Source organism: Delphinus delphis, chromosome 12, assembly GCF_949987515.2.
Source record: "Delphinus delphis chromosome 12, mDelDel1.2, whole genome shotgun sequence".
Classification (NCBI taxonomy): Eukaryota; Metazoa; Chordata; class Mammalia; order Artiodactyla; family Delphinidae; genus Delphinus; species Delphinus delphis.
The window spans coordinates 2,060,576-2,074,101 of NC_082694.2; the positions used below are offsets into that span (position 1 = coordinate 2,060,576).

A 13,526-nucleotide genomic window follows, 5' to 3' on the forward strand; every position below is an offset into this window, starting at 1 on the left:
CACCTGCCACCACAGCACTGAAGGCCTATCTGCAGCAGCTCCGGGGCACAGTGCGGCACGTCCAGGTAGCAAGGAAGACACGAGGCACACAAAAGGCAAAGCACAGTTTGAAAAGCCAGAGCAAGCAACAGAATCAGACCCGAATACGGTAGGAATGCTGGAATAATCAGCCTGGGAATTTGAAACAACTATGATTAACATGCCAAGAGCTCTAATGGAAAAAGGAGACAACACAAAAGAACAGACGGATAAAATAGGCAGAGAGATGAAATTCTGAGAAAGAACCAAAAGGAACACTAGAGATGAAAACCACTGAGAATGGAGAAGAGCTTTGCTGGGCTCATTAGTGGAATCTACGGGGCTTCAGAAACAACCTCTGAGCTTGATGATACCTTCTACAGAAACTTCAGAAACTAAAAAGCAAAGAGAGGGACTTCCCTGATGGCGCAGTGGTTGAGAATCTGCCTGCCAATGCAGGGGACACGGGTTCGAGCCCTGGTCCGGGAAGATCCCACATGCTGCGGAGCAACTAAGCCCGTGTGCCACAACTACTGAGCCTGTGCTCTAGAGCCCGCGAGCCACAACTACTGAGCCCGTGTGCCACAACTACAGAAGCTCACGTGCCCAGAGCCTGTGCTCCGCAACGAGAGAAGCCACCACAATGAGAAGCCCATGCACCGCAACGAAGAGCAGACACTGCTCACCGCAACTAGAGAAAGCCCGTGTGCAGCAACGAAGACTCAACGCAGCCACCCCTGCCAAAAAAAAAAAAAGCAAAGAGAAAAAAAAAAGACTGAAAAAATGGAACAGACTATACAAAAATTATGGGACAACTACAAAAGGTGTGACATACAGGTAAGGGGAATACCAGAAGGAAAAGAGAAAAAGAAACAGAGTACTTGAAGCAATAATGACTTGAGAATCTCCCTCAAATTAATGTCAGAAACAAAAACACAGAACCAGGAAGCTCAGAGAACACCAACTAGGATAAGTAGCAAAAGAAAAAATAAAACAAAACACTACACCAAAGTGTATCATAAACTACAGAAAATAAAAGCTAGGGACTTCCCTGGTGATGCAGTGGTTAAGACTGTGCACTTCCACCGCAGGGGGCACAGATTCAATTCCAGGTGGGGGAAGTAAGATCCCACATGTCGCGCAGCTGGAAAAAAGAAAGGAAAGAAAAGCTAATGAAAAGAATCCTAATAGAAGCCAGAGGAGAAAACAACTCACCTATAGCAGAGCAAAGATAAGAATTACATCGAGGTTCTCTTCAAAAACCACATAAGCACGAAGAGAGCAGAAGGAAATATTTAAACTGTTGAGGGAAAAAAACCCGCCAACTTAGAATTCTATATACTGCAAAATTATCCACCAGAAATGAAGCGGAAATAAAGATTTTCTCAGATCAACAAAAACTGAAGGAATTTGTTACCAGTAGACCTGTCTTGCAAGAAATACTAACAAAAATTCTTTAGAGAGAAGGAAATTATGTATCTTGGGAAACTTGGATGTGCATAAAGTAAGAGCATTAGGGAAGGAAGAAGTGCAGGTAAAATAAAAACACTTATTTTTCTTATTCTTAATTGGTCTAACAGATAACAGTTTGTTGAAAATAATAGCAACAATGTATTCGATTATGTATGCATGTGTGTTTATATGTGCATGTGTGTATAACATATATACACACGTGTGTGTGCTTATGTATAGGGGTAATGAATGACAGCAATGAAACACAGAAGGAAAGAATGAGGAATATTTTGTTCTAATAAGGTACTCAACCACTAAAAAAAGTTAAAAAAGTAGTACAATTGACATGCTAAAAAGGATGGAAAGTAGACTATCATATGTCCAGTTAAAGCCACAAAAGAAAGGAAAAGAGCAGAAGAACAAAGAACAATGCCAACAAAAAGAAAACTGACAACTTGGGTAAATATTAACCGAACAGTATCAATAATCACTCTAAATAACAACAGTCAAAACACACCAAATACAAGAGACTGTAACAGAAGATCCCTATACACTGTGTACAAGAAACCCACTTTAAATCTAAAGGCACATACAGATTAAAAGTATTCAACAAATGGATAAAGAAAGATATACCATGCTGACAGTAATCACAGGAAAGCTGGAAGAGCTTTGAAATCTTACTTTCAGACAAAACAGGCTTCAGAGCAGGGAAAGTTACCAGGGACAGGAGGGGCATCACATAGTGATGAATGGGTCAATTCTCCAAGAGGGTGTAACAACACCTTGGGTACGGTGATCACTTTTTAGATACAACACCAAAGGCACGATCCGTGAAAAATAACTGATAAGCTGGACTTATGCAAAAGTGTGTGCAAAAGACACATCTGATACAAGACTGTTATCCAAATATACAAAGAACTCTAAAAACTCAGCAATAAGAGAATACACAACCCAATTAGAAAGTGCACAAAGGACCTGGACACCTCACCAAAGAAGATATACAGACGTCAGGCAAACATAAGATGCTCCACATCATATGTCATCAGGGAGACGCAAATTAAAACCACCGTGAGATACTGCTACACACTATTAGAAGGGCCAAAACCCAGAACACAAACAACACTGAGTGCCGGCGAGGATGTGAAGCAACAGGAACTCTCATCACTGCTGGTGGGAATGCAGAATAGCGCAGCCACTTTGGAAGACAGCTTGTAGTTGCTTAAAAAAAAAAAAAGTATATTCTTACCATACTATCCAATAATCATGCTCCTTGATATTTACCCAAAGGAGTTGAAAACTTATATCCACACAGAAACCTGCACATGGATGTGATAGCAACTTTATTCATAATTGCCAAAACTTGGAAGCAACCAACATATCTGTCAGTAGGTGATGGACAGATAAACTGTGGTCTATCCAGGCAATGGAATATTATTCAGGGCTAAAAAGAAAAGGGTTATCAAGCCATGAAAAGACAGGGAGGAACCTTAAACACATATGACTAGGTGAAAGAAGCCAATCTGAAAAGGGTACACACTGTATGGTTCCAGCTCTACGACATTCTGGAAAAGGCAAAACTCTGCAGACAGTAAATGGACTGGTGGTTTCCAGGAGTCAGGGGTTGGGGGAAGGCAAGAATAGGCACAACACAGAGGATTTTTAGGGCAAACGATTTTTTGTATCAAATTATTCTGTACAATGACGGTTACATGCCCTGATACATTTGTCAAAACCCAGAGAACGTACAACAGCGAGACTGACCCTGATGTGAACCTCACACTGTGGTGATGATGACGTGCACGTGCAGATCCATCGACTGTGACAAAGGTCCCATCTGGTGGGACGCTGGTAGTGAGGAGGCTGTGCACGTGTGGGGGCAGGGGTTTACGGAAACTCTCTGTGCTCCATTTCGCTGTGAACCTAAATTCGCTCTAAAAAATAAAGTCTATATATTAAAAAAGCAACATAAGAAACCTTCATGGTGATGAAACTCTTCTGTTACCTTGACTATAGCCATGTCAGTATCATGGTTGTGGTACTGCAACTAGTTTTGGAGTATGTCACCTTTGCGGAAATGGAAACAAGTGATCGCTCTATTATTTCTTATGAATACAAGTGAATCTACAACTATCTCAAAATAAAAAGCTTAATTTTTAAAAAGGTACTTGCAATTAGACAATTGTTAAAACTGAAATGTTAAAAACCCATCAGTAAATGTTGACCAAACGAATGGGAGAGTGGCAAGAATGCTACTTTTCACTAGAAAGTGGGTGCAGGCTGGCAGTGCACACAGAGTGGTGCTGAGTGGCGATCTGAAGACAAGAACAGAGTACAAATTATCTGAAGAAAAATGAGAAGACTCTTCTGGAAGGAAGATAAAACAAAGTTTCACTCAATTCTGTGAGTCTAGCCTTTTGCGGCTGAGAGCAAGCATTCAGCCGACCTTTCTCAGAAACCATCACGTGAACAGCAAAGTCAACAGTGACATTAACCGACCAGCTAATTTCTATAACTTTGGTGAGACACACAGTTAAGGTCAACTGTGTGTATGTGTGTGTATGTGCTTGCACGTGTGCACGCGCACACGTGCTCACGTACTCGCTCATGTGCGCCACGAAGGCAAAATATTTAGGAAATCCTCAGAAAGCCATTTTCCCTAAACCTCAACCATCCCACTACTTAACCACCAGTCCTGCACTTACTAGTTTAGCCGTGTGCTTCCTGAGCTCCACAGGACCAAGAGTAAGCTACCCGAGCACTAATTTGTTTTTCTCCATTTTTAACCAAATGAAAGCTGTAACAGCTTTTATCAATACTAACTGGGAAAGTAACATTTTACAAACCTACTACAACTCATAGCACAATTGGTTATATATGCACGTCATATTTGGATTAAATAACCCTTACGTGAGCTGGTAACACCTAGCCTTCATTTTCTAAGATGCTGGAATAATTTTCCCTCTTTGATTAGGTTATCCTAATAATCACTGTTCCATTTAGCTAGTGTGTGTTTACTGGCATACAGACAAAAAACCAATTTCTGTTACCTTCAGAAGAATATGAAAAACTATAAAATAAATAATGAGGCGGGGGGCGGGCAGTTGGTTTCAACAATAACCTAACGCAGTGAAACTCCTTATTACACAATTCTGAAACTCAAAAGCAATGTTACACCCTGAATCCGATCTACAGCATTGAGAAATAGGATAGTAAAAGAGGAAAGAAGAGAAAGTGGTGAACAAAGCAATGGAGGCGAGGAAGAGTCCCGAAACAGAACAGGACGTGTGGGGAAAGCTGTGCGAGAGTAAGATCAAGAGCAAAAGGGTTGTACTTGCAGACAGACTCCCGTTCACCAGTTACCTGTGTTCCGGCATCGAGCTGCCTTAGAGACCAATATATAAACTTTACAAAAGGCTCGTGAAGCTTGGCATTCACAAAAGGCATCCACTGTAGCTGCTCTGTCATCACAGGCAAAAGCTAAAGATAAAATGATGGAAAATACAAACACACACTATTTTTAGATGCCTGAAATCAATTACCACAACTTTCCAAAAATTATCTTTTTCCAAAAGAAAGAAGAGTTCTCTAACAAAAAATCTTCACTTTAAAACCGTACGTAATACAATAAGGAAATATGTACTTGAAACATTATGTGTCTACGCCCTTGACCCAGTAATGGCACATCTAGGATTTTAAGACTAACCTATAAAAACACACCCTGAATCTTAAATGGTTAAATAAACTTATGGTGCATATATAACCATTAAAAATGATAATGGCATCTATATTTATTGCCATGGCATATTCTGGGGTTATAAAAGCAGGTTACAAAAAGTGTAATAAGATTCCACTTACATAAAATATGTCTGTATGAATTTATATTGAAAGAGATAAGATATTTTTAAAAAATATTAACAGTGAGATTTCAGTAACTGGAGTGATATTTACTTTCCTCTTTATATGTCTGTCTTTCATAAATATCTTAATTAATGTCAACTTATAAAAATAATGCAAATCTTTAAAAAAGGTATTTATGAACGCTGCTTCAACAGTATGTCATTTTGCTGAAAGATTAAGACCATAGCGATACATTCTAGTTCTGTGAAAAATGCCAGTGGTAGTTTGATAGGGATTGCATTGAATCTGTAGATTGCTTTGGGTAGTAGAGTCATTCCACAATGTTGATTCTTCCAATCCAAGAACATGGTATATCTCTCCATCTGTTGGTATCATCTTTAATTTCTTTCACCAGTGTCTTATAGTTTTCTGAATACAGGTCTTTTGTCTCCTTAGGTAGGTTTATTCCTAGGTATTTTATTCTTCTTGTTGCAATGGTAAATGGGAGTGTTTCCTTAATTTCTCTTTCAGATTTTTCATCATTAGTGTATAGGAATGCAAGAGATTTCTGTGCATTAATTTTGTATCCTGCTACTTTACCAAATTCACTGATTAGCTCTAGTACTTTTCTGGTGGCATCTTTAGGATTCTCTGTGTATAGTATCATGTCACCTGCAAACAGTGACAGCTTTACTTCTTCTTTTCCGATTTGGATTCTTTTTTTTTCTTTTCCTTCTCTGATTGCTGTGGCTAAAACTTCCAAAACTATGTTGAATAATAGTAGTGAGAGTGGGGAACCTTGTCTTGTTCCTGATCTTAGTGGAAATGGTTTCAGTTTTTCACCATGGAGGACGATGCTGGCTGTGGGTTTGTCATATATGGCCTTTATTATGTTGAGGAAAGTTCCCTCTATGCCTACTTTCAGCAGAGTTTTTAAATTGAGTTATTTGTAGTGAGGTTGATGGACTTAGAGTGTGTCATACAGGGTGAAGTAAGTCAGAAAGAGAAAGACAAATACCGTAGGCTAACACATATATATGGAATCTAAGGGGGAAAAAATGTCATGAAGAACCTAGGGTAAGACGGGAATAAAGACACAGACCTACTAGAGAATAGACTTGAGGATATGGGGAGGGGGAAGGGTAAGCTGTGACAAAGTGAGAGAGTGGCATGGACATATATACACTACCAAACATAAAACAGATAGCTAGTGGGAAGCAGCCGCATAGCACAGGGAGATCAGCTCGGTGCTTTGTGACCACCTAGAGGGGTGGGATAGGGATGGGGGAGGGGGGGAGACGCAAGAGGGAAGAGATAATGGGAACATATGTATATGTATAACTGAGTCACTCTGTTATAAAGCAGAAACTACCACACCATTGTAAAGCAATTATACTCCAATAAAGATGTAAAAAAAACATGGCAAGAAAAGAATGTTTGAAAAAAAAAAATAATAAAAGCTAGGATATAGAACCATATGTAATTGGACCCCAGATGTGACAAATAAGGTATAAAGATAAACCTCTGAGTCTGGAAGGACATATATGACCTACGCACTCCTCCGGAAACACCCCACCCTGGCTTCTGTGTCACCAACTTCTCCAGCGACACCCAGCTCTCCTCTACTTCTCGGGCCACTACCATTCTCTCCTGCTGGCTGGTCCTCATTCACCTGACCATTAAATACCGGAGTTCCTCGACTCAGCGCTAGCCAGTCCGGACTCACAACCCCCATGTCCACACGCCCAGCTCGGGCCTCTCCGCAGAGCCCCAGCCCCCGGAGCCACACCTACACCCACACCCACACCCACACACGCACTCCAGTGTCTGCAACTCAACTCATCTAAAACTACCTTACCAACAGTGGAAGCTCAAACCCAGATCTCGTGTAGTATTTCCTACTTGCAGTGAACGCGACCAACGTTCATCCCGGTGCAAAGTCAGGAGCCTGGGTGCCAACCCTGGGAGCCCACCTTTTATACGGGATCCATCACCAGTCTCGTCAATCTTCCCCCCTAAACATTCTCTAGACGGCCCATTTCCAGCTCACAGCCACACTGTCCTTCCCCTGAACCACCTGCGTTTCCTAAGTGTCCTCCAGACCCACTCTTGCATCTCTTCGACCCTCTTGCCGCATCACAGAAGACACGACCCTTTCAAAGCATAAACCTGACGCTATTTTCTCCTGAAAGCTCTTCATTAATTTCCTCCTAGTCTTAGTTATTTTCTAGAATGAAATTTCAAGCAAAACTGAAAACTTACAGACATCCGAAATTGAGTACTTTTGTGGATGAACAGAATTTGATAACCACCTACTCTGTTAAGGTCATAGTCACAGGAACATTTTGTATTCTTAATTCCCCCACCCTTAAATTACAGTATTTAAAACTGGTGAGGAAGGAAAGTCTTCCGTTGCAGAGAGAAATCTTTCAACTGGGACCACACATAGGTATACAAGATAAAGTACACAGAACTATGTATAAAGTGCTTCTGTCACAAACAAAGTACATAACACAGGGAAGCACGCAGGAAAATCAGAAGTGTGAGGTTACCAGCATGAAGCTGGGGAAGGGAAGCGAGGGGAGGGGGAGGAGGCGGAGTGTCCCAGGTCTACGGACCCAGGGGACGCCAGGAGCAAGAGCGCCTCGTGTGGGCCTGGTGTCCTTCCTGCCTTTCACGGCGGCGGTGGTGAATTTGCCGGTAATCGTTTTAGTGAGATATAATTCACACACCATACGAGTCACCCATGTAAAGGGTACAACTCAGTGATTTTCAGTATATTCAGCGAGTTGTGAAACCATCGTGAGAATCCGTTTGAGAACATTTCCATCACCCTCCCCCCCAAGAACCCTAACCGTTAGCAGGCATCTCAGCATCCTGTCCTCACAACCACTCGGCTACTTTCTCTACACTGATTTACACGGTTCCAGGATTTTCATATAAATGGAATCACACAATATGTGGTCTTTTGTGACTTGCTTCTTTCACTTCCAGTATTTTCAAACTTCACTCACGCTGTAGTATGCATGGATACCTCATCCCCTTTTACCACCAAGTTACATTCCACAATCTACATACACCATTTTACTGAGCCACCTGTCAGCTGACGGGCATCTGGGCTGGCTCCACGTGTTGGCTATCGTGCGTCATGCTGCCATGAACATCCACGTATGAATCTATGTGCGCACACGTCTGCGTTTCTCTTGAGTACACGCCTCAGAGTGGAACAGCGGACTCGCTTGGTAAACCCACGTTTCATCTTCCAGGAACTGCAGGGCTACTTTCCAAAGTTCCTACCACACCTTTTTACATTTTCACCAGCAGCGCACGAGAGTTCCGATTTCTTCACATCTTCGTCAATGCTTGAGATTCTCTGGCTCTTTTATTTTAGCCATCCCAGGGGGTGTGAAGTGACAAAACAAAGGGACCCGGATTTGCATTCCCCAAATCACTAACGTTGCTGAGCGTCGTCGGACACGCCTATCGACCATTTGGGTGAGTGTTAGAGAACCGTCTATTCAGGTGCACTGAGCATTTTCAATCAGGCTGTCTTTAATTACTAAGTTGTAAGGTCTTTTTGTTTAAATACTCAAGATGGAAGGAAGTTCCTTATCAGATCTGATTTGAAAAATATTTTTTCCATTCATTGGGTTGCCTTTGACTCTCACGATAGTATAGTTTGAAGCATGAAAGTTTAAAAAAATGTTTTGACTCAAACTTCACTTTTTTTTTTTTTTTGCGGTACGCGGGCCTCTCCCACAGTGGCCTCTCCCGTTGCGGACCACGGGCTCCGGACGCGCAGGCTCAGCGGCCATGGCTCACGGGCCCAGCCGCTCCGCGGCATGTGGGATCTTCCCGGACCGGGGCACGAACCCGTGTCCCCCGCATTGGCAGGCGGACTCTCAACCCCTGCGGCACCAGGGAAGCCCCCTCTTCCTCATCTTCAAAGCCACTGGGGATGCGAGGATGCACTGAGTGTCTCACCTACTCTTCTGCCTCTTTTGTCTGGCCTGAAGTGCTCACGTGATTACTGGACCCACTCAGATCATCCTGATTAATCTCTACTTGAGGGTCAGCTGATTAGTAACCTTAATTTACTTTTTCCATGTAAATGTGACACACTGACAGGTTCCAGGGCTTAGGTTATGAACATCTCCGGGACCATTATCCTGCCTAGCACAAAAAGCATTTAGAAGAAGCTTTTTAGGTAAGGATGAAAACCGGAAATAATTTCCTCAAATGAAACCCTGGCCTGTATTTATTAATTCGTTAAACCAAACAAACAACTTTAGATATCCACTCTTCAGAGTTTTAATGTATTTCTTGTAGAATGCAACCGTCAATCTCTAATGACAATTTATACTGACTGGAAATCCTGAGTATCGATATCCAAATTAATGTCTGTAATTTAAGAAAATGGTCATTGCTCTTTGTTAATGAAAAGCCCCTTGAAAATACTATTTAACCCTTCATGACAAAAGGCAAAATAAAATTATTTTAGTGGGATTTGGATCCTAAAATGATGTGTATCAGGAATTGTTCCTATCACTGATTATCTGCCTAACTCTGATACACAATTATTTTGCCATTTTTGGAGTAGGTTTTCAATTTCTGGTCTGCCTTTAAAAAGAAATTTCCATCATGTTACAAAAAATATAAGTATGAATTAATTTTTTTTTTAGTATGAATTAATTTGAATTAAGTCTGAAATGAATCTTTTTAGAACTGACTATTGGTATAATCGACTTTCTATCAAAAATACTTTCAATATTTTTTCTCTTGTAAAATGTACCACTCTTTCAATCTTCGTGTCTACCGAGTCATATATTTCAAATTAAAAAACAAACCTTCACACACTTCTCCTGAATATCATTTCTCTGAGAAGCAAATGTGGGTAGTGCCTTTTCACCATCCATTCCAGATTCTTCATGTTTCAATTTGCTAAGGTGATGATCCGAAATCCAGTCCATGAAGACAGTTAAAAGTTCATAAACTTGTCCATTAAGTGGTACCTATATGCAAAAAAAATAAAGCAAGCACTTCTTTCAATTCACAGCCTCCTAAAACTTCAAAGGCAAGTTTTAAATTTGGTAAGTGATTATGGCATAATTTATCTAAAACACTAAAACATGTATTGGATGACAAATCTTCTCCAAATGAAAGAAATTCCAAATCAAATATCTCTAATTAATATTAGAAACATGTTAAATGCTGGTTGACAGAAGGGGAGAAACCCACCATAACAAGGAAATTTGAAAGAACTGCACCTTATAACCAAAAGAGAGAATTTTCATTAAAATTCTTTACCCAAGTTTGATAATGGAGAAGAGTAAAATTGGCCTTAACTCAAGAGCATGAGCCACCAAAACTAACAGATTTGAACAAATTTAAAGGTCTCAAAAGCTAAACAATTTCCACCATGAAACTTCATATCTTCTTTTTCCTTTACACCGTAACATTCTATAAATAGGTATGAAAAATTTTTCCTGGAAATCCTGTTCTCTGAGAGTCCACCAAAATGGGAGGAAAACAAGAGCAAACTGCCATGAAAAAACTATAAATTCAACTAAGCTGATTTCCGTGTTCCTTCAAATCACTTTCAGTCACTTCAATTCAACATTTATCACACATGTTCCTTCAACGGGAGCTACGCTAGATTTAATTTTAGACAGAGAAATACAAAAGCAAATTAATAAAAAGGCAAAATTAAGCAGACAGCAATCCACAAAAACAGAATCAGATGAATGAAAACAAAGTTATACTATTCTGACCAAGAGTCACTTTTAACCTTCTCAATTTTCTTCAAATAGGAACTTTTGATGAAAACTGCAATCATCTTGACTAACCTGAGTATAAATCTCCACTTTTTCCAATTTACTTTATTATTTGTTTTTAATTAAAAAATTTTTTTCATGGGACTTCCCTGGTGGCGCAGTGGTTGGGAATCTGCCTGCCAATGCAGGGGACACGGGTTTGAGCCCTGGTCTGGGAAGATCCTACATGCCGCAGAGCAACTAAGCCTGTGCGCCACAACTACTGAGCCTGTGCTCTAGAGCCCGTGAGCCACAACTACTGAGCCTGCATGCCACAACTACTGAAGTCCGTATGCCTAGAGCCTGTGCTCTGCAACAACAGAAGCCACTGCAGGGAGAAGCCCGTGCTCCGCAACAAAGAGTAGCCCCTGCTCGCCACAACTAGAGAAAGCCCACGCGCAGCAACAAAGACCCAATGCAGCCAAAAAGAAAATAAACTAATTAATTAAAAAAAAATTTTTTTTTCACAGCCAGCATCCATGACAGGAAAAAGGAGGCGGGGGGGGGGGGTTAAGTACGATCTTTTCCAACCACTAAACCCTCTGCGCACAGCGGGGCCTGGTAGAGGTGAGGGCAGGCGGGGCGGCCACAGGCTAGGGCAGCCCCATTGGGAGTGCAACGTGGGGCCCAGGAGGGGTCCCTGCAGGTCAGAAGGGGGCCCTGGGCCTGGAGCCCCCGGGAGAGCCACGCGGCCGGTGATGCCACCCTTGCTGTGACTGCCGTGCTCCTCCTGGATGACACGCGGAGGCTGGGCCAGCGATGCTGTGGGCTTGGCTCCCTATCCTCCCCACGTCGATAGTCCGCCCCGAGATGACCTCCCACCGCAGGTGCCGGAGGGGACACAGGCCAGGTCCTCTGTGCTCTCGGCAGCACGGCCCAGAGCCGCGGCACCTCCCTGCTGACACCCCGCAGCACCGCCAAGCGGGGGCCCCGAGAGCTTGGCACAAGCAGCTCCCCCAGGCCTGGCCCTGCGGACGGACGAGGTCCCCGGCCTTCCGTCGAGAAGGTCCCGTGCGTGGACCCCTGCGCAGGGCTGGGAGCGCGGTGGCTCCTGCTTGATCTGCGCCGGCCCGTCACAGGCCAGACGGTGCCCGTCCCACGGCAGCTCCTGCCTCTGCTGCTGGGGCTCCCGTTGCCATCCTTAAACAAGGCCATCCGCCCAGTTCACTTTATGAAAAACTACAGCATTTATCAAAACCACTGAAGCCCAGTGAGGTATCACTACCCATCCACTGCAAAGGTCAAAATAAGAAAGACTGAAAACACCAAATGTTTTTTGGTGCCATAAAAGCTGACAGCAAACTTTTTAGCCAAGTTGTCACACACATTGCTGGCAGGAGTATGCATGGCGCGACCACTCTGGAAAACTGGCAGTTGCCCCCAAAATTAAATACACCTCTACCTTATGACCCAGAAATTCCAGTCTTGGCTACATTTCCAAGAGGAATGAAAATGCATGTCCCCAAAAAGCCTTATACATGAATATTCTTAGCAGCTAAACGTTTTGTTTTGTTTTTGCAAACAAAAGCATATCTGAAATATTATAGCAATACTTTTCTACAAAGAAATGATCACAGTGAATCCTTTCACACTAAGAAGAATGTTTGCTAAAGGGAAAAAAAAATAAGGAAGAGAAAAATGTCCTGGCTTTCCAATGGAGAAATCATATCATACCTTATGAGGTTTTGAAACTGGTACTTTTTCCTGTTTTAAACTTTTTGCTTCGTGAGCGGCGTGGGGATTTCCTTTCAATCTCTGTATTGTCATAAACTCACACTTCCTCTGTGACAGTACATATCCGTGAATTAAAAGAAAATTATATTAAAAGTGAGAAAGTCCAAAGGCAGTCATTTTAAATTTCACTTTGTGTCTCAAGAGAAGAGCAGGTACCTTACCTGTAAATTATCTAAACGAGCTTGAACTCTCTTAGCCTGAACCTCCAACTTCCTGTTTTCTTCACTTACTTCATTTAACTAAGGTAGGAAAACATTAGATATTTCAATAGAAACCTCAAGCCAGTTTCCTACTGAAGTTTTCCCAGTGTACCATCTTATCTAGTCTGTGTTACCAAGCAACATAACATAACAGACAGAGGTAGCGTCCATGATTAAAGATCACAGCTAAAACCACCATTTGGTCCTAAAACATTAAGAGTTTCTAAGAAAGTTTACTTCATTCTATGAAAAATGTGCAAGTCTCCTAACATCTTACACGTATACATTTTAATAGGAAACGTCTTTTAGTTGAACTTTTTATTGAAGTATAATGTATGTACAGAAAAATGTACCAATCATTAAATATCACCATAACGAATTACTGCGATTGGAGTAAATGTATCTGTTAATTTAGGAAAACTGACATCTTTACCATATTGAGTCTTCTCATCCCTGAACATAACATAGCCTT

General features: G+C 41.8%; 1 protein-coding gene across 10 annotated transcripts in view; it reads right to left on the reverse strand.

Moving 5' to 3' along the window:
* Window positions 1-13,526, reverse strand: part of CCDC138 (coiled-coil domain containing 138) — a 48,701-nt gene that overhangs the window by 22,045 nt on the left and 13,130 nt on the right. For 9 of the 10 annotated variants that reach the window (XR_009521494.2, XM_060027186.1, XM_060027185.1 and 6 more), the window contains 4 exons: window positions 13,016-13,093; window positions 12,795-12,902; window positions 10,155-10,319; window positions 4,831-4,947 (listed from right to left, as the gene is read on the reverse strand). Coding sequence is in view for 9 of the 10 variants with exons in the window: in XM_060027186.1 (XP_059883169.1) it covers window positions 4,831-4,947; window positions 10,155-10,319; window positions 12,795-12,902; window positions 13,016-13,093 (468 nt within the window). In the remaining variant the exon portion in view is untranslated. Of the gene's footprint in view, window positions 1-3,231; window positions 3,402-4,830; window positions 4,948-10,154; window positions 10,320-12,794; window positions 12,903-13,015; window positions 13,094-13,526 lie in introns of all 10 variants that reach the window. The other variant, XM_069541258.1, reaches the window with a different exon arrangement.